Source organism: Portunus trituberculatus, chromosome 38 (assembly GCF_017591435.1).
Source record: "Portunus trituberculatus isolate SZX2019 chromosome 38, ASM1759143v1, whole genome shotgun sequence".
Lineage (NCBI taxonomy): Eukaryota > Metazoa > Arthropoda > Malacostraca > Decapoda > Portunidae > Portunus > Portunus trituberculatus.
In genome coordinates, this window is record NC_059292.1 from 18,757,595 (window position 1) to 18,783,435 (window position 25,841).

At 38.8% G+C, this 25,841-nt stretch overlaps 2 protein-coding genes across 8 annotated transcripts in view; one reads left to right on the forward strand and one right to left on the reverse strand.

Annotated features, from left to right (window-relative positions):
* LOC123514579 (zinc finger protein 280D-like) overlaps nucleotides 1-22,152 on the reverse strand; it is an 88,538-nt gene extending 66,386 nt beyond the window's left edge. For 2 of the 7 annotated variants that reach the window (XM_045272543.1, XM_045272542.1), the window contains exons 1-2: nucleotides 22,037-22,140; nucleotides 20,900-21,665 (exon numbers count right to left, since the gene is read on the reverse strand). The gene's annotated coding sequence lies outside the window, so the exon portion shown is untranslated. The other 5 variants (XM_045272539.1, XM_045272537.1, XM_045272541.1 and 2 more) reach the window with 5 other exon arrangements.
* LOC123514887 lies at nucleotides 8,349-21,194 on the forward strand. The gene is made up of 8 exons (XM_045273145.1): nucleotides 8,349-9,205; nucleotides 9,800-10,107; nucleotides 12,105-12,220; nucleotides 12,779-12,831; nucleotides 13,613-13,651; nucleotides 14,040-14,078; nucleotides 18,321-18,406; nucleotides 21,103-21,194. The coding sequence occupies exons 1-8, from the start codon at nucleotides 8,361-8,363 to the stop codon at nucleotides 21,192-21,194; spliced, it is 1,578 nt and encodes a 525-aa protein (XP_045129080.1). The 5' UTR covers nucleotides 8,349-8,360.
* Nucleotides 22,153-25,841: the final 3,689 nt, after the last annotated feature.

Genomic DNA, 25,841 nt, shown 5'->3' on the forward strand with positions numbered 1-25,841 from the left:
CATTATAGGAAGTGTTCTCCTGCCTATTTCTTTTCACCCTCATGATTCTACCTTTCTTGCAAAATTTCAGTTTCAAATTTTTCCTTGCAGTGTGATGCTCTTTTAGGCTTTGATGCATTTCCCTTCATCCTAAATATCAGGCACTTTTTTATAAGGACGAACTTTTTTATGCTACATCTAACTCTAAATCTGTTTTAAATGTCGCCACTAAACGTGTACAATTTGAAGAATCCTCTCTCCCAAGAGTCAACGAGTCTCTTGCAACGAGGCACCTAACTGTTCCAGCTGCTAATGCAGTTGACTCAAAGTGTTCTGTGTCTGTACCTAAAATGAGTGCAGCTGTTGTTATTGGTGATCAATATGTGGGCCCTACAAGTGCTCGCGTTATATCAGTGCGTGTCAAGGATGCTCCTGTAGGTTCCTTTGTGTTATCGCACCCTGACACTTCCAAAGTGAAGCGTCTAGCAGTAGAAAGTACCTTGTCGTCTGTACACAAGGATAATGTTACTTCTGCTTTAGTAACAAATCTTACTGGCTCTTCTATCACCCTTAGAGATGGTCTTCACTTGGGTTCAGTTACAGTTATTGATGCAACTTCATTGCAGGATTCCACAACATGTGTAGCAGCTGTATCTTCACAGTCTTCTACTCAAAGTCCTGAAGATATTGCTTCTCAGCTTGAGCCTCATGTACAAGTTATGGATTTTCCTGATATGAAATGTAGTCTTATTAACTTACTTGTGAACCACAGGAAGCTTTTGCTCTTCCTGGTGAGCCTCTTGGTGTTACAAATAGAGTCCAGCACCACATTGAGCTGAAACCTGACACACGTCCAGTGTACGTGCAGTCTTATAGGTTACCTCATTCTCAGCGACAGATTGCTGATGAGTTAGTCCAGAACATGCTTCAAGAAGGCATTATACAGGAGTCTTATTCTCCTTGGAACTCACCTTTACTACTAGTAAAGAAAAAAGACAACTCTTACCGTGTTGTCATTGACTTCAGAAAAGTTAACACAGTCACAGAACCAGATCATTATCCTTTACCAGTACTTTCTGAGCTTTTACAAAACATTGGCAGTGGAAATACAGTATTTTCAACTCTTGACATTAAATCAGCATTTTGGCAAATTCCATTATCAGAAGAAAGTCGTCCTGTAACAGCTTTCTCTACTCCTACAGGTCACTATGAATGGCTTCGCTGTCCAATGGGTTTACGCAATTCACCTCTAACTTGCCAAAGACTAGTAAACTCTATGTTCCATGGTCTCATTGGTAATGGTTTATTTGTATACATGGATGATCTTATTCTGGTCTCTAAAGATACTGACACACACTTGCAGAAATTATCTCAAGTTTTTCAAAAATTCACAACAGCAGGCCTTAAGCTCAATTTGCCTAAATGTCAATTTTTCAGATCCTGCATTGAATTTTTGGGACATGTTGTTGATTGTCAAGGAATTCATACTACTTCAGATAAAGTAAAAGCTATTCAAAACTTTCCAGTGCCTAGAACTACAGCACAAGTCAGTTCATTTCTAGGTCTTGCAGGTTACTACCGTGCATTTATTAAGAACTTTGCATCCATTGCTCATCCTTTAAATAAACTTAAAAAGAAAGATGTACCTTTTCAATGGACTTCAGAACAACAGCAAAGCTTTGATCAACTAAAGACTTGTTTAACACAGCCTCCTGTTCTAGCATTTCCAGATTACTCCTTACCGTTCACAATTTGCACGGACTCATCATCTTTTGCAATAGGAGCTGTCTTGATGCAACAAGTTAAAGGTCAACATCCACATGTGATTGCTTTTGCTAGTCGTGTTCTTAACAAAGCAGAGTCACACTATTCTGTAACTCACATGGAAGCACTCGCTGTAGTGTGGGCTCTCAAACATTTTCGTGATATCATTTACAACTATCCAGTCACTGTATATACTGATCATTCTGCTGTAACTCAACTTTTCTCAGGAAAGAACCTTACAGGTCGACTCGCCAGATGGTTCCTAACAGTTGAGCAGTTCCAAGCAGAGATAAAATATTTACCTGGACGTGCTAATCTCGTCGCAGATGCTCTTTCTCGTAATGTAGCTATTGCCGCAGTGACACAAGTTCATAATTTTTCTCACCAAGACTTAACGTTAGCTCAACGTAATGACCCTATTTGGAGTAAAGTCATTTATGCACTAGAATCTGGTGATGAAACAAGTTTGCCTAAATTACCTATTCCATTAAAAGAATTTGATATTCATAATGACATTCTCACGCGTACAGTACAAGTCTACGACCGTGAAGTAAAACAAATTGTCATTCCAGAATCTCTTGTCCCTACAGTCTTACATTTTGTTCATGACGCGCCACAAGCAGGTCATCCAGGTAGAGACAAAACTCTTGCTATGGCTCGCCTCAAATATTATTGGCCAAAAATGCGTCTAGATATAACTACTCATGTATCTCAATGTGTTTCTTGCGCACAGCACAAAGGTAACACTAATACAGCGCCTATTTTAGAGTATCCTACTCCAGCAGGTCCTTTTGAGACTGTCGCTATTGATTTATTGCAGCTACCATGCAGTCGGCAAGGTTCCTCTTATGTCCTTGTCTGTGTAGATTACTTCAGCCGCTTTGTAGTGTTAGCTCCTTTGCAGAACAAGTCTTCTAATGCTGTTGCCCATGCTCTAGTAACACATCTTCTATGTCCATATACTACACCAACTGTTTTGCTCAGTGATAATGGGACAGAATTCAAAAATGAAATTTTGCAAAATATTTGTAAACAATACAACATAACACAAACTTTTGTTTCTGTGCAGCATCCAGCCTCAAATGGTATAGTGGAACGTGCTAACAAAAAAATTCTAGATGTCCTTCGCCATGTAGTAAGTCAACTTAATGATTCCTGGCAGGATTGGCTTCCACATGTTGCAGCTTCAATTAATGGATCAATTAATGCTTCCACAGGAAAAACACCACATTATATCATCTATGGATCAGAGAAACGTTTGCCATATGATCTATTGCTTCAGCCTCGTATACCTGTTTACTCTCTAGATGATTATGCAAAGAATCAGCTGAAAGCTTTTCAAATTATTCATGAGTCTGTACGACGTAATCTTCAAGCGTCTCGTACTGAAATGATCCAGCGTCAACACATGAGTGCTACACCTGTAACTCTTAAAGTCAATGACATTGTGTATAAATCTACTCCTGAGCGTCAATCAAAGCTAAATCCAAAATTTACAGGTCCTTACCGTATAGTTGAACGTATGCACGGCAACAAATTTAAAATTCTTGACCCAGAGTCTAATATTTCAGAGATAGTACATGTTGATCGTTTGAAGAAAAGTAATGTTCCACTGTCACTTCTTCTTCTATTTCTACACACATGCCTGTACAGACTACACAGTCTTCAACAATATACACTTCTGATTCTTCACCTGTTGTACCTTCATGTCCTTACAATTTGCAGACACGTACAGGTGTGTGAAGTGTATCTCTTATATTATATCATGTTATATTATATTATGTTGTATATATTGCATTGTGTTATATTATATTCTTATGTGTTGTCCCCAGATGACACATGGGGAGGGATTAATGTAATGTAGGTAATATTTTCTTTTGACTGTAAATTTGCTTGATTTATCAGAAGACATATTCATGCTTCTCAGGCCTTAACACACAGGCGTGGCCCCTAGGGTATATCGTGTGTTTAATGGGGGTTCCATTTGCAGTCACATTTTTTTACATCCCATTTTACTTTTTTATTACTAAATTTACACTAACATTTTCGCATTCTCCCTACCTACATAATTTTTTTTTGCTAGTGTCAATTATATTTACTACACGTATGTATGTAACTTTTATATCAATGTGACATTCATTACATTTTGTTTTAGCAGCAATCTCTACTGTTATACATTGTTATCTGCTCTATGTATATACCATTTCTAAGTTGAATTAGCTACTCAACTCGTGGTATGTAGCTGATTTATGATATTCATTTTGCTCAGAGCATTGAGTGTTTGTTTGCTTGCCGGTTTTGGTTGGTCGACATTATCATCTTTTCATGCTTTTCAATTATGCTCAATTACATTATATATATATATAGGCAATTGCCTTCTTTCTTTGACTGGTTATACTGTCTTGCACAGCCAGTCTACTTCTACAGTCTACAGTTTACTGTCTACAGTCACACTCCAGTGTCTAGACTGTAATTCTACATGAGCATGAGTCTGTTCCCGAAGCTGTGTTGGAACGACTGAGCGTGGTGTCCCGTGGGGTGGAACAATACCCACGGTCGCAGTACATCATACACAGAACATTACATTACTCCGCGTTAACAAAGTAGTGTCTATCATATTGCTCAACCATGCTCACGAAGGTGTCCTCACCGAGCACTCTAGTCAAAACATAAGCACTTCAAAAAGAACAATAATAATAATAAGACATGTCATACAATGCTCTGAGCAAAATAAATATCACATAAGTGAATACGTTCAACTATACGGTAAGGACCTGTAAATTTTGGATTTAGTTTTGAATGACGCTCAGGAGTAGATTTATACACAATGTTATTACTTTAACTTTAAGAGTTACAGGTGTAGCACTCATGTGTTGATGCTGGATCTTTCAGTACGAGACGCTTGAAGATTACGTCATTCAGACTCATGAATAATTTGAAAAGCTTTCAGCTGATTCTTTGCATAATCCTCTAGAGAGTAAACAGGTATACGAGGCTGAAGCAATAGATCATAGGGCAAACGTTTCTCTGATCCATAAATGATGTAATGTGGTGTTTTTCCTGTGGAAGCATTAATTGACATTAATTGAAGCTGTAACATGTGGAAGCCAATCCTGCCAGGAATCATTAAGTTGACTTACTACATGGCGAAGGACATCTAGAATTTTTTTGTTAGCGCGTTCCACTATACCATTTGAGGCTGGATGCTGTACAGACACAAAAGTCTGTGTTATGTTGTATTGTTTACAAATATTTTGCAAAATTTCATTTTTAAATTCTGTCCCATTATCACTGAGCAAAACAGTTGGTGTAGTATATGGACAAAGAGATGTGTTACTAAAGCATGGGCAACAGCATTAGAAGACTTGTTCTGCAAAGGAGCTAACACTACAAAGCGGCTGAAGTAATCTACACAGACAAGGACATAAGAGGAACCTTGCCGACTGCATGGTAGCTGCAATAAATCAATAGCGACAGTCTCAAAAGGACCTGCTGGAGTAGGATACTCTAAAATAGGCACTGTATTAGTGTTACCTTTATGCTGTGCGCAAGAAACACATTGAGATACATGAGTAGTTATATCTAGACGCATTTTTGGCCAGTAATACTTGAGGCGAGCCATAGCAAGAGTTTTGTCTCTACCTGGATGACCTGCTTGTGGTGCGTCATGAACAAAATGTAAGACTGTAGGGACAAGAGATTCTGAAATGACAATTTGTTTTACTTCACGGTCGTAGACTTGTACTGTACGCGTGAGAATGTCATTATGAATATCAAGTTCTCTCAATGGAATAGGCAATTTAGGCAAACTTGTTTCATCACCAGATTCTAGTGCATAAATGACTTTACTCCAAATAGGGTCATTACGTTGAGCTAACGTTAAGTCTTGGTGAGAAAAATTATGAACTTGTGTCACTGCGGCAATAGGTACGTTACGAGAAAGAGCATCTGCGACGAGATTAGTACGTTCAGGTAAATATTTTATCTCTGCTTGGAACTGCTCAACTGTTAGGAACCATCTGGCGAGTCGACCTGTAAGGTTCTTTCCTGAGAAATGTTTGAGTTACAGCAGAATGATCAGTATATACAGTGATTGGATAGTTGTAAATAATATCACAAAAATGTTTGAGAGCCCACACTACAGTGAGTGCTTCCATGTGAGAAAGTTATTCAACAATATATGCACAAAAGGAGAAAGTCTGTTAAAATGCATTTTTCTGTGAACATCCTCAATACGCCCACATAACTCACTCCAACATGCACCAAAAACAAATATTTACATAATCCTTTGACATTTTCTTGGAGGTTGGTAGTACGTGGTTGTTTTGGTAGTATGAGGTCATGGATAGCATATAAAAAGTACCTACACAAGGTGAGTTCTCTCTTGTCTGGTAGGCTTCTGGTTCCTGATCCCATTTTTATCATATTAATACCACTTTATAACATATCAATATGACTTTATTACATATCATGGATATATCTATATCCATTATGAAAATAACATATTCCATGGGTATTACTGGAGCCAACCCACCTCATTGTGGCCAGGTAGAACCTATTCTGAAGATACTATTCTTTATATCTGAAGTAACTGTTTCCACACTCACACTTCATAAGACTGACCAATTTTTGTAACCTTTCCAATGATATCACTACCAGAGAACCATCATCACTCGTTTGGTAGGCCAGCCTCTTCTCCTGTGGTAACAGGCTATGCCTGTAGCTTGCTCCAGACATGTGTCGTTTTTTTTGTGGATATTGGAGGAAGACAAAGCAGCTGATTCACATGTCTCCTCAGTCCTTTGCCTTTTCAAGACTCTTTGGTGACTTATTTCACTCTTCACCTTTCTTTTAGCACTTACACGTGGCATTGTCAGTTTTAGGTGACAAAAAAAAACCTGTGCAACATGGAGATAGCACTGTGGGGTGGGGGGGTCCTGGGGTGAACATGGTAATGCTGCTGGCTTTCACTCCAAGTCACAAGCTCCTCCAAACTATCATATTGCTTCATCTGAAGACAAATTTGAAACACTAGGCCTCTGCTTAGCCCTGCAAACACTGTGAATTCTCCAAGGCTGCTGATATCCCAGTGCTGGTTTCTGTGTCTACACCTACTAGTTATACCATTTCTGTAATTGTAAATGGCTTTCAAACTAATTCACTCATCAACAGCATTAGTTCCATCAGCTTTATCCACCCTGAGGTTGTCAGGAACCTGAGTTTGACCATGTATCTTTCAAAGGCTGATATTATCCTTGCTTCTGAAACTCCCACTACTTCAGGACATTGCTTGGTTAATTTGGTTGTGAATGACAAACACTATCCAAATACTAAGCTCTCAGTTCTCTCTCAACTGTGCACCAGGATTATTCTGGGGTAAGATTTTATGGGGACACACAAGGCAGCAGAATTCTTCCAGAATGACTCATTACCTAAATTGACTATATGGAGTAGCCTGTATGAATGTTAATATACCGTCTATGTTTCCTACTTTAATGCCTGATGTCAAGCCTGTTATTATACATAGCATGGACTGGGGTGAACTGGTCTCCCCTGCCAGCTGGGGTAAATTGGGCCACTCCTCAAAAATTTATGAAAAATTTGAAAATTGTAAAAAGTGAATACTGGGCTTGAAAGCCCACTTCAGTATCTACACAACCTTAAAAAAGTTTTTGGTCCTGACCGAAAACTTAAAGTTCCTAGGGCGTCCCAAAAAAAGTGTGTCTTTCAAAGTTGAAAAATTTTCATATCAAAAAAAAAAAAAAAAAAAAAAACTTTTATTCAATTTCTTCTGAAAGTACACTAAATTTTTTAAATTTTTATAAAAATTGCAGGTCATTTAGATAATTCTCTGTTCTTTTGCATGCTTTAATCAGAAATTAAAAATTTCTTTTAATTTTAGTTCTATAGGCACTTCAATGAGTGGCCCGATTCACCCCGGTGTATTTCGTCTACCGGGGTGTATCGGGCCACCACACTTTCATTATGTTTTTGCTAAATTAAAGCTTCCTAATGTTTTTTTAGTTATAATATTGTTTTGTTTTTTTTAGTTTAGTGTTTAGCTAAAACACTGAAGGGTGCAAAGAAAAGAGACAGTCATGCCTAGAAAATATGAAAGAGTGAAACCAGAGAATAAGGACCACGAAGAAAATCTAGAAAAAGCAGTGAAAGCAGTGAAAGAAGATAAAGTGAGTGTAAGAACAGCTGCTAAGATGCATGAAATTGCTAGAACAAGCCTCCAACGGAGACTGGCCACAGGAGAAAAGCCAAAAAAGAATGTGGGTGGCCAACTGTCTCTCCCAAAGGAGGCAGAAATGGAACTGGCTGAATGCCTAAAAATCAAAGCTAAATGGGGATTTGGAAACAGTGTGAGTGAGTTAAGACACTTTGTTAAAATGTATGTTGATAACAATATTTATGAGGACACAGAAATAGGAAGTTACCTGCAGAAATACTGCAAATTTAGGAATAACATCCCAGGAGAGGACTAGTGCACTGCCTCATTGAGAAGATATAAACTGTCATACAAGCTCCCATCAAGTTTGGAAAAAACAAGAAAATCAGCAGCTTCAGATCCTGAGGTTATTTATGGCTATTTTGATATCATTGAAGCTGAAATGAAAAGACTGCAGCTGCAAAATCGACCTGAATGTATCTGGAACATAGATGAAACATGTCTTTCTATTGATCCTTCAAAGACAAAGGTTATCGCACCTGTTGGAGAAAAGGCTTCCCATGTCACTGCCACCTCAGGAAGAGAGGCAACCACTGTCATGGCAGGAATAAGTGCTGCTGGAGATAAGCTCCCCCCATTCATTCTCTTCAAGGGGAAGAAGTTTTGGTTATCCTGGAAGGGGTCAAAGCCTTATCCAGGAACACAATATGCCTTTTCTGATTCTGGATGGATGGTGGCAGAGGTCTTTGCAGCCTGGTTTGATTTCTTTGCTCAGTACATTACACAAAGGCTTTTGCTTCTTGTTTATGATGGCCATTCCACCCATCTAACATCAACTATCATAAAGAAGGCCAGAACAGAGGACATAACCATCATTAAACTTCCTCCTCACATCACTGATGTACTGCAACCTCTTCATGTTTGCTGTTTTAAGCCTTTGAAGACCAGGTGGGATGCTACTATTGCCAAATGGCAAGCAGCAAACTATGCTCGGAAAATTACCAAAGAGGAATTCGTAGATTTGGTGGGCAAGGTTTGGGATGAATGTTTCAGTCTCCCAAATGTAAAACTGGCCTTTAAAAAGATTGGTTTGTATCCACCTGACCGCAGTGTTTATCCAGTGAAAACATTCAACCCAGATCTGTATAAATTATACAAAAGTATCCAGACATCTTCAGAGCCAGTCCACAAACCAGCGACTCCAAAAAAGGTCACTCCTCCCAGAGAGATGATTTCCCCTTCAACCTCTTTCGAGCAGATAATGGCAGATGTTTTTTTTCTGCCGTGGTACAGTGGAACCATGTGTGCTTTGGAGTCCGAAGGGTCTACAAGTGCACGGGTTCGAATCCTGTCCACGGTCCGAGTGTAGGTTGGGCTTCCTCACTCAGGGCAACGGTTTCCTAGTGGGTGGGCTTTGAGATAGGAGGTACCCCAAAAAGTATCCCCTTTAGCCCATAAATTTCCGTGAAAAGCCCACATGGTATAAATAAAAAAAAAAAAAGAAAAGAAAGCCCTACCCAACCACTAGTGGTACAACACAGACAATGGCAAGAAGAAAAATAAATGTCCGTAATCGCGTCATAATGCACGATGAGTTCTTAGAAGCAGTCGAGGAGAAAGAAAAGATGATCTTTGAAAAGAAGAAGAAAGAAAAAAACAAAGAAACAGAACCACAAGAAAAAGGAAAAAAGTTTCATCTGGGGAAGAAATTGATGACTTTCTGGAAGAGTTTGAAGAAGAGACTGTAGAAAAGAAAAGGAAAGCGCCAGAAGAAAGGACATCAAGGAAGAGATTCCGCAACAGCATTCCACTAAAGGAGCCCAGTTCAGCAGAGAAGGAAGATGCTGAGCTATTGAACAGCAATCATTCTTAAATCAGCAGTATAGACGACACCGACAAAGATGAAGAAATTGAAAGTGTTGCAGTGTTTAATGCTCAAAAGTACAGTGAAATACAGAAAAAGAGAGAAATAGAAGAAAATGGCTACTATGGGGTGGATTACGGAAAAGCATACATTGGGCGTGTGATTATGTGTGGCAAAGAGTTCTTGAAAATGAAGTTTTTGGAAAGAAAACCAAATGACATGTATGACTGGCCAAAAAGGGATGATGTTGATGACTCTGTCGATGTGAAATATGTGTTTTGTGGACCCATAAAGCTTGTGGGCACAACACCTTATCAGATTCAAGGTGTGGATGTTGCCTATAAGAACTATAAGAAATCTAAAAACATATTCTAGAAAGAGAGAGAGAGAGAGAGAGAGAGAGAGAGAGAGAGAGAGAGAGAGAGAGAGAGAGAGAGAGAGAGAGAGAGAGAGAGAGAGAGAGAGAGAGAGAGAGAGAGAGAGAGAGAGAGAGAGAGAGAGAGAGAGAGAGAGAGAGAGAGAGAAGTGAAAAGAAAAAGTAAAATACATAAAAGATACTGAAAAAAACATTAAAACTTTAGTGGCCCAATCCACCCTATAGTGGCCCAAAGGATGGCCCCATTCACCCCAGGACTTTGGCACAGAGTAGGCCACTTATTTATGTTAATATCTTCTATAATGATTATCAAAATTATTATTTTCTTTCGGGGAATATGTATCACATAGTAAGGTACCTTCACACAAATTTGCAATTGATTTGGTTGATTAGTGTAGATTTTATAATAAAAGATGTAAAAAGTGGACCATATTCACCCCGGTCTACGCTACATGTTAAGTTTACAACGTCAGATCAAGAGTTCATTCATGAAGAGGTGTAGTCCTTTTTACAAGCAGGTGTTACAGAAAAAGAGTTAGTCCCCTTGGAGAGCCCAGGTGTTAGTCACTAGTGATGAAAGACATAAAAAGCATATGGTTGTAGACTATTCTAGGACAATTAACCATTTCACACTACTTGATGCCTATCCGATGCCTCAAATCTATGATTTAGTGCATAAAATAGCTAAATACACATTTCTCTTGTTTTATGATTGGGTTAAGTTCCGAAAACCAGATCAAATAACAAATGATCGGATAGCAAACTTAATGCTCAATTGGATTTAATTCAATGGGAGAACACTTTTTCCACACTGGTTCACCCAAAGAGGAAGTGTTATAAGCTCATTATTTTTTTCATACAATGGTTTCCCCTATAGGCCTATATCCACTGGCAAGAGCAAGAGGAGAAATATGAGCTTCAATTAAGTTAGCAGGTGCCACTCATACTTACAGTAGCTGATATCTTCATAAAATCCAAAAGAAAACATGTTCCTCGTCATCTGAAATGGATGGAACAGGCCTTTCTTCTGCAAATCAGCATAACATACACCACTGTCACAAGGAAGGTAGAAAGAGGCATGCAGAGACAAGTCTGATCATCAATCCACAGCCTTAAAAATCTCTCCATTTTCTCCCTCTTCCTCAATAGCATCTTTGCCATTAATGTAGAAGCTGTTTGACCTACTTTCTTCACACTTGCTGCTTGTTTGATGATGTTGGAGACAATGGATTGGGGGAAATGTAGGGTTCTGGCAATGAACTTGGCACTTTGACATTCCTCATGACGCATAACAATTTCAAGCTTTTTCTCTAAACATAATCTTTCTCAACCTGGGGTTCATGAAGCCCCAGGGGTTCACAGGAAGATTTCTAGGGGTGCCTAGATGGCTGATCTAATAATATCATTCACAGTACCGTTGCATATAGTGTCAGTCATTAGTTTAAGGCCACGTCACACGATGTGTCTTTTGTCGCTGGGACTGTCTGGGCGGGTCTTGGCGGGTAATTCAAATTCGCGCGCCTTTGCCCCATCATGCAGTCACACGATGACTCATTGTCCCAATGCGCGACACGGCCAGCCAATGTGGGATGGGTGACACCTGACATCCGCTCACCACTCACCCAAGACAATGCCACGGCCACGCACAACTGCTCTTTGGGCTATTGTGCTGGCTTGTGCTATCAAGAAGAAAAAGAAGAGTAGAAGAATATGGGCAAGACAATGGCTTCTTCGAAGACGAACTTTAGGCAGCTACCAGCAGATATTCAGAGCACTAAAAAAAGAAGGCGATGGAGCTTTTAAAAACTATACAAGGCTGCCTGTGACTGTTTTTCACACCTTACTGGAAAAAACAAGGCCCCTAATAGAAAGACAGGACACAACAATGCGGGGAAGTGTTTCAGCAGGAGCCAGACTTGAAGCACCACTTCTGTTTCTGGCTACAGGCTGTTTATTCACCAGGCTACAGTACCACACCAGAATATCAAGAACATCCCTCAGTGTCATAATACTAGAGACCTGTCAAGCTATCTACGATGTACTAAAGGATGACTACATGAAGGTAAATAATTAAGATGACAATGTACACTGTATTTAGATTTATTGATCTATAGGTTTGTTTGTTTTTCCTTTCCAGTACAACAGTAGTTTATAATAATCTGATGTATTGCAGGTAAGAGTGGTATGAAAAAAAAAAAAAGATTATTTTTATGTTACGAGGTAGGCTAGGTAGGAGGCAGTCACTGTCATGATGAGGTGGTGATGTCGTGTCACCCTCAGACACTCGCTACGTGAACCCAACACTGCCGGGGAGGCTCGTGGCGCGCGACTTTTAACCCATGCACCACGCTATGGTGTGTTGCGGGGACACGCACGCTGTGTCGCATCGTGTGACGTGGCCTTTATGAGCCATCAAATACGGTAATTTGTGCCATCCTGACGTCGCCAGATTATATCATTATATCAAGAGCAAGAACTTAGCTTATTCTGTAGAATATGTAAAGAATGTTTGTTCTCAGTGTTACTTGCTCTGAATTGAGATCTAAATTCTTTAGGCCTCCTACTAGTAAACTTGCCACGGCCATGCAACCTTTTGATTGCATCTCTGTTCATTCTACAGGATCCAAACCTTTTACCTCCAAAAAACCAGTACCTCCTTGTCATGACTGAACAGTATTCAAGATTCCTTTGCTTTTCTATGGCCAGATATACCACCTCAGACAGTTACCTCTTGTTTCCAGCTGCTCTCCACTTTTGGCTGTCTTTCATCAATTCACTCAGATAGAGGAACCAAGTTCATGTCTTGTGAGGTTTCACAGTTTCTAATAAGTCAGTGTTGAAATGACCCATTCAACTCATTATCACCCTACTGGTAATTTGCAGTGTGAAAAGAAATAAGAATGATATTAAAAACTGTTCATCTAGCCTTAAGATCACCCAAGTTAGCTGAATGTCAATGGGAACAAGTTTAGACAAGGTATTACATTCGATCAGGTCTCTTCTCTGTACTTCAACAAACCAAACTCCTAAGGAAAGAAAGACTATCTCATTCCATAGATCTTTTAATGGATACTCTTTACCATCTTGGCTCACAACACCTGGACCTGCCCTGCTAAGAAGATTCATTCTATCTTCTAAATCCCATCCACTGGTGGAGGAAATTGAGCTTGGAAGTGCCAACCTTTACTACGCCCACATCTGCCACCCTGACAGCAAGCAATCTATGGTTTCCACAAAGGATTTGGCTCGACATCCCAAGAATCCAGGGCACCAAGAGAGCTCTACTCTGAATGGAGAGACTATGCCCCTTCTTTTTAGAGTGCAATGAAAGGAACCCTGGAAGACTGATACTTGAAGTTGACTAACAACATGAAGTTCTGGACCTAGTGGGCCCTAGTGACAATTGCATACCTCATAGTATTAACTCATCTGAAAATAACCATGTGCCCCTTAGGCGTTCAACAAGGATGAGTAAACCTCCTGAGAGGTTCAGGTATTGAAATGTTATTTTTATTACTTGTAAGGTATTGCTTTGAGGTATAATTTAAGAGGGATAGATTGTGGTATGGGAAATGTATGTGGGTAGTCCTTATGGTCTGATAATTTACTGGTATTCATTCATCTGCTACCCTGACAGCAAGCAATCTATGGTTTCCACAAAGGATTTGGCTCGACATCCCAAGAATCCAGGGCACCAAGAGAGCTCTACTCTGAATGGAGAGACTATGCCCCTTCTTTTTAGAGTGCAATGACAGGAACCCTGGAAGACTGATACTTGAAGTTGACTAACAACATGAAGTTCTGGACCTAGTGGGCCCTAGTGACAATTGCATACCTCATAGTATTAACTCATCTCCTAAAAATAACCATGTGCACCTTAGGCGTTCAACAAGGATAAGTAAACCCCCTGAGAGGTTCAGGTATTGAAATGTTATTTTTATTACTTGTAAGGTATTGCTTTGAGGTATAATTTAAGAGGGATAGATTGTGGTATGGGAAATGTATGTGGGTAGTCCTTATGGTTTGATAATTTACTGGTATTCATTGTTTCATTATTGAGGGATTGTTCACTAATGCTGCTTCTTGATACCATTATTTTACTATCTCGTTCTGTATTCCCAAGATACTGAATTTGCACTGAAAATGCTGTATTGGTCACTGTTCCATAAGGCTGCATATACAATAAGCAAATCAAATTGATTCAATTCATGAAAAATCATTTCAATCGAGTCATTTTGAATCTGCATAGTTCCAACCGACTGAGTCTCAACACATCTGATTCATATAATTCAGATAGTTCAGTACCAAGGTAGTGTTTGGGAAGCATGGATGTATTAGCTTTTGCAGAAATAGCAGTGTTACAGTGGCTGAGGAAGCGTAAGTGTTGGCATCGGCAACAAATATGGGTGCATGCAATTAATTCTAGAAGACCTAAATTTGGGAGCTTTGGACATTTGTTCCCAGATTTGGTCAATAATCCGGAGAGGTTTTAGAATTTCTTTAGGATAACCACAGAATAATTTAAGATATTGGTGGAGCCTGACACCAACCATAAGTACTAGGCCTACAGCAGAAGCCATGTCAGTTTGTGACATACTGAGAGAATACTTTGTCTCACCAGGTGGAGCTGTCGAGTGGCGGGACACAATGATCCACTGATACATACATTCACCACGGAAGAAATGGGTGCACCAGTTGATACCATATTATCACATCTACTCTTTACTTAGGCTTAATGGTATACGGAGGATATTAAAACAAATACGGCTATACTAATTCTATTATTTCATCATATTAACTTTTACTTTGGTACATGCCGTACTATAGTATTTAGTGAACTAAATCAGAGGCACAGGGGGTAATATAAGGAAATTCAAACCCCTCCCCTATTCTGGCTGATGCTTGGCTGACTGGCGATTACATTATACCATGCAATTCAAAGTTAGATAATGCATCCTACAGTTGCCAAATGAAAATGTAAAACCATGTCCATAATGCTTTCTTTTGTCATTTGTTTTTAAAATATGCAGAATAATATTGTCTAGTAATTTGTAGGCTACAGCATTTCCTTCAAACTATAGTTCTGTACAATACATGCACAGGTAACTCAATTTACGCGTGTTTGATTTACGCGTTTTTGTTATAACGAGACCGAAAAAATATCATAAATTAATTTAATTTACACAATCGGTTTGCTTATACGTGATTTGGCCCAACCGCATTTTCAATCTGCACGCCAGAGAGTTCCGCAGCTGGCCGATAGGTGGGAGCTCTGCTCTTCTCATGCCTCATTTGCAGGCTGCCAGCACTGAGTACAGACGGAATCTCTTCAATCTGCCTATAATTCACCAAGATGGCCCCAAAATGTCCTTCATCTTCTTCTGCATGTGGGGTTATTTTTTGATAAAAGGATTTTTTATAAAGTGGTAAAGCTCAGAGAAAGATGGTGACTGACTGTGGTGTGAGTGGTGAAGCCAGTGACGCAATGAGTGTTGTGTTTATGTATTCTTAGTTTTGTTGTTTTCTCTTATTTTTTTTTTGCTTTCTCTTATTATTTCTTGCTTTTCCCTTTACTTTTGAATATACTTCTAGTATTTAGAATGGTAAATAATAAAAACATGTTAATTTAGCCAAATAAACAGACTATTTTGTACAAATTTTTTTGGACCATATCTCGCATCCCCCCTATCATCTATTGTTTCTTATGACAATTACATGTTAGTTTTACGCGAATTTTGATATATGCGATGCCTCTTGGAACACATCTATCACATAAATCGAGTTATCTGTACAGGCAACCCCCGTTTAACAAAGGTTCACACGACAAAATTTCGCTACAACGAAGGTATCCTTTTACTACCATCTGCTCGTTTAACGAACACCAAACTCACTTTAACGAAATTTTATCCAAGTGATTTTTTCCAAGTTTGAAAGCCCCGCCGTATCACACAAGCCGACAGGCTTTTGAATACACCAGCGCCTCTCGTGGACAAAACGCACGCCACTTACTCCCCTAGTTCAAAGCAATAACAGCATCAGCAGCAGGTCGTCTTCCCTCACTCTACATGCCACCAAAACGCCCTGCAATGTCACCTAGAGTTGCTAAGAAGACCAGGAAGTCTCTTCCTCTCGAAGTGAAGCTGGATATTATTCACAGACACGAGAGGCGAGAAAACTAATAGCATTGCTTCTCACCATGGCTTGACTCCATCTACTGTCTCTACTATTTTCAAGTCAGCAGACTCTATTAAGAAGGCTGGTGAGATCATATCTTTCTTGCAAGCTAAAAGAACCACCTGAACTCGTGACTCTGCAATGGATAAAATGAAAAGCCTTGTGGAAATGTGGTACATAAGTTTTGTATGTGATACAATGATGCGCCCTTTGTTTACATTCCACAGGTTGCCAGCTAGCATATTTCCCGCTCCACTCTCCCTCCCTTCATAAATTTAAAATTATCAACATTAGTATACATTATAATGACTTAGTCTTAAATCAAACTGCTTAAATGTTTAACTTCATAATTTTTACTTTCATTAAACCTTTTACTGTACTATGGTGCACTCTCGCTTTGTTTATTCTCAATGGATGCTCAAGTCAGGGGTTAAACTTGTTAAAATTGGTTCGCTTAACGAAGGTTTTTTTAGGAACATAACCCCTTCGTTAAGCAGGGGTTGCCTGTACATGATTTCGGTGCAAAGGATCACTGGGATCATATATAGAACGTTATTTTCTTACTAAATTGATTAGAACGTGCAATAGCATGGTGTTTCCTCCTCAGCGGAATCACCTCAACAGATGAAAAAATGGGTCCAAACCAATCATAAATTCTGAATCACCATGAATTGGCATGATTTGAATTGACTCAATCTGCCTGGTGTAAATGGTTAAATTGAAACTAATGTGGCAAATCAACACGATTCATGAATCATGTTGATTTTTCATGAATTGAATTGATTCGACTCGCTTGGTGTAAACACAGCCTAAAGAGTTCAATTCACTCCAGCCTGTCTACTGTACATATGTGTAGCTCTTTTTTAATATCAAGTAGTACTAAAGCTTTAGGATAATGTATAGTTTTCTACTTCAGGATATATACACCACACACAGTACAATACTTAATTGTGGCCAAGCCAACCTTCCAAGAAAACAAAATGATGATTGTATGAAATCATGTTGTATCTTTTATGATGATGATGGGCTGACAGAAAAGGCTACGCTGGAACTCCTTGTCTGCTTCTGTATTTCCACCTTCGCATGACTAAAACTCTTTCAAGAAGGTTTCAAGACACTTATCATGTAAGTTTTTACTCCACTTTCAATTATGTTCACAGACCATCACCTCAGGGGCCAGTTTTTAATTGCAATTTTGTTGTCCTTGGCCAGTGCCCCTCCAATATAACAAAATAAATAATGAAAAAAAATCTGTGGAAAAACTATAGAATAACATCTTCTTCCCTTTTTGCTATCAGCCCCCTCCTCCAATACTTACAAGTTGGGAACCTGTTTGGAAAGTGTTGTTTTAGGGTGGGGAAAGCCATAGTCCAAATTTTGCAATTCAAAAAAAATGTAGGAAGCTATATTTGGCTTCCTAGAAATCCCTGATATATTGATTACATCTAACCTAAATTAACTAAACCTAACCTCTAATCTAACCTAAAAGGGGTGGATTGACCCCACCCAGAAGTGTGGTGTGCATAAGATACAAGACTTTATTCTATAGATTGACCCATAGATGTACTATTCCAGTAGCCTTTATCAGTCTAATATGGATTTATAACTGATTGTGGAGAAGCATTCGAGAATGGACAGAGGATCTCCTCAACCAGTTACAAATCCATAATAGGCTAATAAAAGGCTACTGGAATAGTACTTATATGAGTTAATCTAGAAAACAAGGCCTTGTACCCTATAAACATCACACTTATGAGGGAGGTCAAGGTGGGACAGAACCCGCCTCCCCCCCACAAGGTTAGGTTACGTTACGTACAATAAGGGTTAGGTTTATTAGTTTCTTAGATTTCATCAGTATTTTTGGGATTTCAAGCAATTCTTCCAACTTGTGCAAATATGGCTGGCCTCTTAAGACTTAATTGGAACTGTAAAAATTCTATTAAGTTTGGATTTCCCTAGCTACCAAAAAATCCCACTTTCCCCAACAGGTCCCCAAGCCTGTTGGTGTTTGAGAGGGGGTTTAATTTGCAGAATTGGTCTTTGTACCCTGTGAACACCATGCTTATATACTTAGGTAGCATTCTTACTATATTATATCTGTGAAGATTTCAATCTACAGAAATTCAATGTTCACCCAGAACAGTGCTCTGAAATTTCAACAGACTCACAAAGTCTAACCCACCCCTGCCACAACATTCCTCCACCTCTTATCCCCTTTGACATATATGTTTTAATACATATAAATACTGTCCCTATAATCTTTAGCAGTAGCTATATTTTGAATTTGTAACTGATTGTGAGGGAGTTGATGGAGAGGACAGAGATCCCACCCCTATGTTAGGTTAGGGGGGATAGGTTGGGTTGGGTTGGGTTGGGTTGGGTTGGGTTGGGTTGGGTTGGGTTGGGTTGGGTTGGGTTGGGTTAGGATAGGGTAGGTTGGGTTAGGATAGGGTAGGTTAGGTTAGGTTAGGTTAGGTTAGGTTAGATTAGGTTAGTTAGGTTAGGTCAAACTGGGTTAGGTTAAGTTACATTAGACTGGATTAGATTTGGCTAGGTTAGCTTACATTTGATTGGGTCAGGTTACATAAATTGGAGTAGGTTGGGTTGGGTTGGGTTGGGTTGGGTTGGGTTAGATTGGGTTGGGTTGGGTTAGGTTGGGTTAGGTTGGGTTAGGTTAGAGTAAATTAGATTGGGTTAACTTGGGTTAGGTTAGGTTAGATTGAGTTGCATTAAGTTAGGTAGGGACAAATTATGGTAGACTGGGTTAGGTTAGGGTAGATCAGGTTAAATTGTGTTAGATCAGGGTAAATTAGGTATGATTGGGTTAGGTTATGGTAGATTAGGTTAGGTTGTGTTAGGTTAGGATAGATTGAGTTAGGTTCTAAATTAGGTTTGGTTAGGTTAGGTTAGACTGGATTTGGTTAGATTGTAGTTAGCTTAGATCAGGTTACATAAGGGTAGATTAGGTAAGGTTAGTGTAGATTAGGTTAGATTTTGTTAGGTTTGGGTAGAATAGATTAGATTGGGGTAGGGTAGGATAGAGTAAGATAAGAAAGGGTAGGGTAGGGTAGGGTAGGGTAGGGTAGGGTAGGGTAGGGTAGGGTAGGGTAGGGTATGGTATGGTATGGTATAGTATGGTATGGTATGGTATGGTATGTATGGTAGGGTAGGGTAGTGTAGAGTAGGTTAGGTTAGGGTAGGTTAAGGTAGGTTAGGTTTGGGTAGGTTAGGATAGGGTTGGATATGTTAGGGTAGGGTAGGTAAGGTTAGTTTTGGCTAGGATACATTAAGTTAGTTTTTATTAACATTAAGTTAGTTTTTATTAAGTTGTATCGGTATTTTAGGGATTTCTTTCTAATTTAGCCAAATTTGACATATGACTTTTTCTTGGAATTGCAAAATTTGATCAATTTGGTCTTTCCCCATCCCAAAACACCACTTTCCAAACAGATACTCAATTTTGTTGGTGTTGGGGAGGAGAATGATGGCAAAACTGAAGAAAGCCTCATCCTGCAGTTTTACTGGGAGGGGGCTGGTAGTGGAAGGGAAGACTTCATTCTATAGTTTTACCAAATCTACATATGAAATTTCATATCCAAGTATTAAACTGTGACTAACCTCATGTGCAGAGCAGCTGCATATCAGACACCTCCAGTTCCTCTGACTAATGGAAACTTTTGATGTTTTCCTAGTGGAGTGTGCTACTCACAGTTTCAGACACTGACCTATAATACGCCCAGTAAATCTCACGGGCTAATAAGTCATCTACTCAGCACCCCGTGAATAAGTTTGAATTAAAAATTATGTCTCTAACACTACTTTTGTCACTCCCTGCAATAACAGGGAAGGGAATACATTTTTTTTTCTTTTGAAATTAATTAGCACAAGATGCCACAGCATGAAATTTAGTTATACTTAGTTCAGAAATGCCTGAAGTTCACTACATTCCTATTTGCCCACTAGTCTCCCAGCTTGATGTACATTAGAAAAGGGATAAAAATAACGGCAGGGTAAAAAATTGTAGATCTATCCATTCAGTATGTTTTCTCAACTATCTAACAGGATAAAAAAAATAGGTAAATAAATTATTTATATATATATATATATATATATATATATATATATATATATATATATATATATATATATATATATATATATATATATATATATATATATATATATATATATATATATACATAAAATCAAAATTTCTCAATGTTCACTTATACTTAGTATATAGCTTACAGCTTTCTAGATAATGTAGGCTGATACAACATTGTATGTGTGATTATTGATTTTGCCTTTACGGGTAATGTTATGCAATTATGCAAACCGCTAACACAAACATTACCTCTGACCAAATGCTACAATCAGTTGACGCCGCCTACAGACCCTTCAAGCCTGTCCTGGGTGGTGACCAAACAAAAAAAAAAACCCTAACAGTGCCCTATACTATCTTCTAAATACAACGCTCATGTTACATGAACGAATACTATTTTCCTAGAGACTAATGATGATGAGAAAATATATAGATTTTTATAACAAAAAGCAGAAATTTACTTACTGTGAGGATTGTTTACATCTCGGTGTTCACTAGAAAATGGTTCCATTACAGCGCTTCTATGATGACTTTTACTTTCAAGAAACACTTTTCTTTCAGATTGCCTTTTGCCATTATTTGCACAATTATTATGTATGTCCATATATTATATTTTCCGGTTTTCTTTTAATATGTCATGAGTGTACATTATGATTTTCTTCATATAGACACTATGCTGAAGATGTCTACTGAAGAATTTGATCTCGGCGCAGTCCTGCCACACCTGCCTTACCTCCATGTCACTTCCACCTCTGTATAGACCTTCATCACTCCCATACTTTGATTACCCTCAATGTCGGAATCACTTGGCCATTAAGTACAATTACGCATTAAAACATGTGTGTCGAATCACAAATCACATGAAAATTTCATCACTTACGTAATTTTGTTTGAATTCTCTTTTAAAGGAACGTGATTTACTTTTGTAAGACAAAATCAAATTGTCTTTTTTTCCTATGATTCCATTTGAAAGCCAACGCAACATTTGTATTTCAATTCATCAAGTCAAACTTAGTGGTCACATAAATCTTTGATATGCATTTGTGGATCCAGGTGTGCGGGAGTAAGACACTCTTGATCTACACCTGTCGCCTCTTGGCGCTTAGAGGATCTTGGGAGTCAAGAAACGATGAAAGGTGCGTGTGGTGGTTGGCGGAGATGATGTGAGGGGTGTGGGTTGTCTGCTGCTTTGGGACCTTCGGCGCGGGATTGCCTCAGGTGACCAGTGTACCTGTCCGAATTTCAAATTATGTTCATGGTCTATACTGAAAGTAAATATTAAATAGGCATGCTAGGTGACCTATGAATGCTAAAGCACTAAGAAATTCTTAATTGTAGGAACTACAACTGGGGTAGTGCAAATGTATTTTCTAAATACACAGCATAATTAGATTGAAAAATATGTAAAACCGGCAACTAGTCAAGGAAGAAGTGAACCTGTCTTCCTGTACCCATGCACTCACACACATATACATACACATAGTACTTCCTCGTCCGTCATCCAAATAATTTCTCTTATTCATTATTATCTTCTTTTCTTTTTCCACTTTTAAGATTCTTTTTCAACAGGGAGTTTCAAACAATAGTTTCTTACAATCTTACCTTGATCTGTGAAGAAAAGCAGGTTGCCGCACCGAGAGGAACAGGTGGCAGGTGGACGCTGCCTGTGGCCCAGGTGAACCTGTCGGCTATCTCCCCCTTGTCATGCCGTCTTCGCTGCCATTGTCTTCCCATCGACAAATCATATTGTAATTTAAACCTGTTATCCAACGTTGTTTTTTTTCAGACAGAACAGAGGGGACATTACATAACATTAATAAGACAGTGGGTAAGATACGCTCCGTGAGTGAGTCGTAAACTTGTGATCATTCAAAAAACGAGTTAAAATAGCGAGTGAGTAGTTATCGGCGACGCTCATGCCCTCAGGCAAAAGTAACGTCTCAGTCGCTTAACTCTTGCATGTTAGGGGCTGGCATTTTCCTATTACCCGTTTTGAGCGCGCGCACGCGTAGTGGTTAGCACGCTCGACTCACAATCGAGAGGGCCCGGGTTCGAGTCCCGGGAAGCGGTGAGGCAAATGGGTAAGCCTTTTTTTGTGTAGCCCCTGTTCACCTAAGCAGTAAATAGGTACAGGATGTAACTCGAGGGGTTTTGGCCTCGCTTTCCCGGTGTGTGGAGTGTGTTGTGGTCTCAGTCCTACCCGAAGATCGGTCTATGAGCTCTGAGCTCGCTCCGTAATGGGGAAGGCTGGCTGGATGACCAGCAGACGACCGGGATGAATTACACACACACACACACACTACCTGAGGTTGTGTTTACAGAGGCCTGGGCAAACTGTGTGACTTGTATGGCAATAGTCTCCAGGAATTACTTTGAAAGGCACCATGAGTCAGAAAGAGTTTACACCCATATGCAGGTATGAGAATAGGGAAAGAGTACAGGAAGAGGATGATTATGTTGATAAGGGAGAGGGAAGATTCGGAGGTTTCGATGAGGCAAGCACTACCCTCCATAGGCGAGTTTTAACTCTGGAAAAAAAAAAAAATTAGACAATTGGATAATGGAGAGTATGATAAGTAAAGATAACGATGAACAGGAGAAAGAGTTTCTGAACTTGAAAGAAATGATGAAAAAAAGTGGAAGAAAATGAAGCTAGGCTAAGAGTAGAAAACGCGGAACTGAGAAAAAAAACTAGCTAAATATAAGAAACAGATGGATGAAGGACTCGGTAATGTAGAGAAAGAAAAAGAGGACCTGAAAGATCTAGTTAACAAAAAAGAGGAAAGAGTACAGGACGTGATTAAGAAAGAAGTACAGGCTTGGGGGCGGGTGTTAGAATAACGTGTCGCAACATCAGCGGTCATCTGGCGCCGCATCAAAATATTTAATTAAGACAAAAAGGGTTTAAAAGAAATCATAAAATAACTAAAAGCAAGTAAAAACGATAAAATTAATGGTAACTAAAAACAAAAGACTACAATAAAATACATAAAACATCAAAATACATACAATAAAATTAAATAAAATTCACAGCTTCTCCCAAAAATCTAAAAACGTCACGGCCTTGGGCCAGGCATTCTGGTCCAAGGACCTTTGAGATATAATAGACACCGCTACCTCTACCGCTGTCGCGGTAGAGGTAGCGGTGTCTTAAATCAGTCAAACTGGGGCACTCCACTAGTAGGTGCCGCACCGTTAGCGGCACCAGGCAGTCATTACAATAAGGTTGAGGGTCCCTGGTCAACAGGTACCTTTATGTAAGGTACGTGTGACCTATACGCAGTCGCGCCAATAAAGTCAGGCATGGAGTGTCCAAGATAAGAAAGACAAGGATAATCTTCAGGAGGTGATCCAGGAACAACTAAAAGAAGGAGATGAGAATATGGCAAACAAAATGATAGGAGTCCTTCAGGTAAAAGAAAACCTAGTAAGGGAAATTGCAGAAAAGAAAAAGAGTTTAATCGCATTTGGACTGAGAGAAAAAAAAATGCAAAATATAGACCAAGAAGGAAAAAGAGGAAATGAAATCAGTCAAAGACATACTAAAAAAATCTAAACGATGAAGATAGGCAGAACCTAGAGGAGGAAGTAGAGGAAATATACAAAGTGGGACCTTACCAAGATGGAACAATAAGGCCAATTAAAATACTACTAAAATCACAAGCAGCAACAGAAGAGATATATAGAACAACAAAACTCAGAGAAACAGAACGCTACAAGGATATATATATATATATATATATATATATATATATATATATATATATATATATATATATATATATATAAGGAAAAAATAAAAATGAGGAAGAAATGAAGAGATACAACGAACTGGCGGCAGCAGTAAGGGAAAAAAAATAATGAAAGGTCAGAGGAGAAAAAGGCATTTTTTTTTTTTTTTTGGAGAATTCTAGGAGACAGTTTAAGGAAAGGGTATATAAAAGAGAAGGAAGAGTAAACACTGGAGCAAGTTTAAGTAAAAGAGATAAGGGCAAGAAACTAAAAATGATGTATACGAACATAGACGGGGTTCTATCAAGTAAATTAGAATTAAAAGATTACATAGAGAAAGAAAAACCGGATATTGTATGCCTGGCTGAAACAAAACTAAATGAGGCAATCAAAATAGACATAGATAATATAAATAACGTATGGAGGAAAGACAGAGGGGGTAAAGGAGGAGGAGGAGTCATGATAATGTTAAGGAAAGAGATGGTGGTAAACCAAGTGGAATATGGGGAAGGAAAAGCAGAAGTACTGTATATTAAGATGCATATTAATAAAAAAGAGTTAACAATCATTGGAGCATATGTGCCACCAAAAAACAAATTCATGGACCAATCAAGAATATAAATACATGATAGATGACAAGAAAAGAGAAAGAAAGGAGAAAAGTGATATTAGTAGGAGACTTCAACTGTAAAGAAGTGGACTGGGAAAATTATGAAAGTGGTATGGGGGAAAAAGCCTGGGAAGAAAGATTCCTGAACCTAATGATAGACAATAATATGATGGACCAAAGAGTAAAGAAAAACACAAGATTCAGAGGAAACGACGAGTCGGCGAGATTGGACCTGGATTTTACAAGGAGTATACAAATTAACGATGATATAAGATATAAGTGCCCATTGGGAAAGAGTGACCATGTAATATTAGAAATGGATATAGAAGAGGGAAAAGATGATAGAGACGAATCATACAAAGGAGACAGATTAAATTACAGAAAGGCTGATATTGAGAATCTCAAGAACTATTTCAAATACGTTAACTGGGAGGAGATGGAAAACTCAGAGGGGGTGCAAGAGAAATATAACTTATTTTTGGAAATATACAAAACAGGAGTCAGGGAATATGTCCCGAAATATAGACCCAAAGAAGAAGGAAAAAAAGATTGGTTTAACGCAAGGTGTGCCAAGGCAAAGGAGAAAAGAAATGGAGCATGGAAAAGATGGAGGAGAAGTAGAAATCCAGTAAATAAGTAAAACTTCAAGACAGCGAGAAATGAATATGTTAAAGTGAGGCAGGAAGAGGAAAGGAACTATCGACTGAACTAGCCCAACATGTTGGTCTTCTTTTGCGACTGGTTTCTCCAGTCGCTAAGCACTGATATTCAGTTTGGGCAAATCATCGTTCGACGAAATAGCTGCCACTCTCCAAGAACTGCAAGTCCCTCAACGCAGGTTTTGTTGGAGGTGAAGATTATAATTGAAAACTTGTCAGGATTTAATTTCAACGCAATTGTGCATAGTTCTTAAGATTAACAATTTTCTGATGAGAAATGTAGGCTAATTTACTCTAATTATAACCTTTGAAGCTATTGTTTGGGTGTAAGACAGAACTTTACTTATATATATATATATATATATATATATATATATATATATATATATATATATATATATATATA

Excerpts from the sequence above, each read along its gene's own strand:
- LOC123514887 (XM_045273145.1), top strand. The coding sequence starts at position 8,361 with ATGAAAAGACTGCAGCTGCAAAATCGACCTGAATGTATCTGGAACATA. Across the intron at positions 12,832-13,612 it reads CTCCTTGTCATGACTGAACA|GCGTTCAACAAGGATGAGTA; the intron begins GTATTCAAGATT and ends TGTGCCCCTTAG. Across the intron at positions 18,407-21,102 it reads CACCATGCTTATATACTTAG|ACACTATGCTGAAGATGTCT; the intron begins GTAGCATTCTTA and ends TTCTTCATATAG.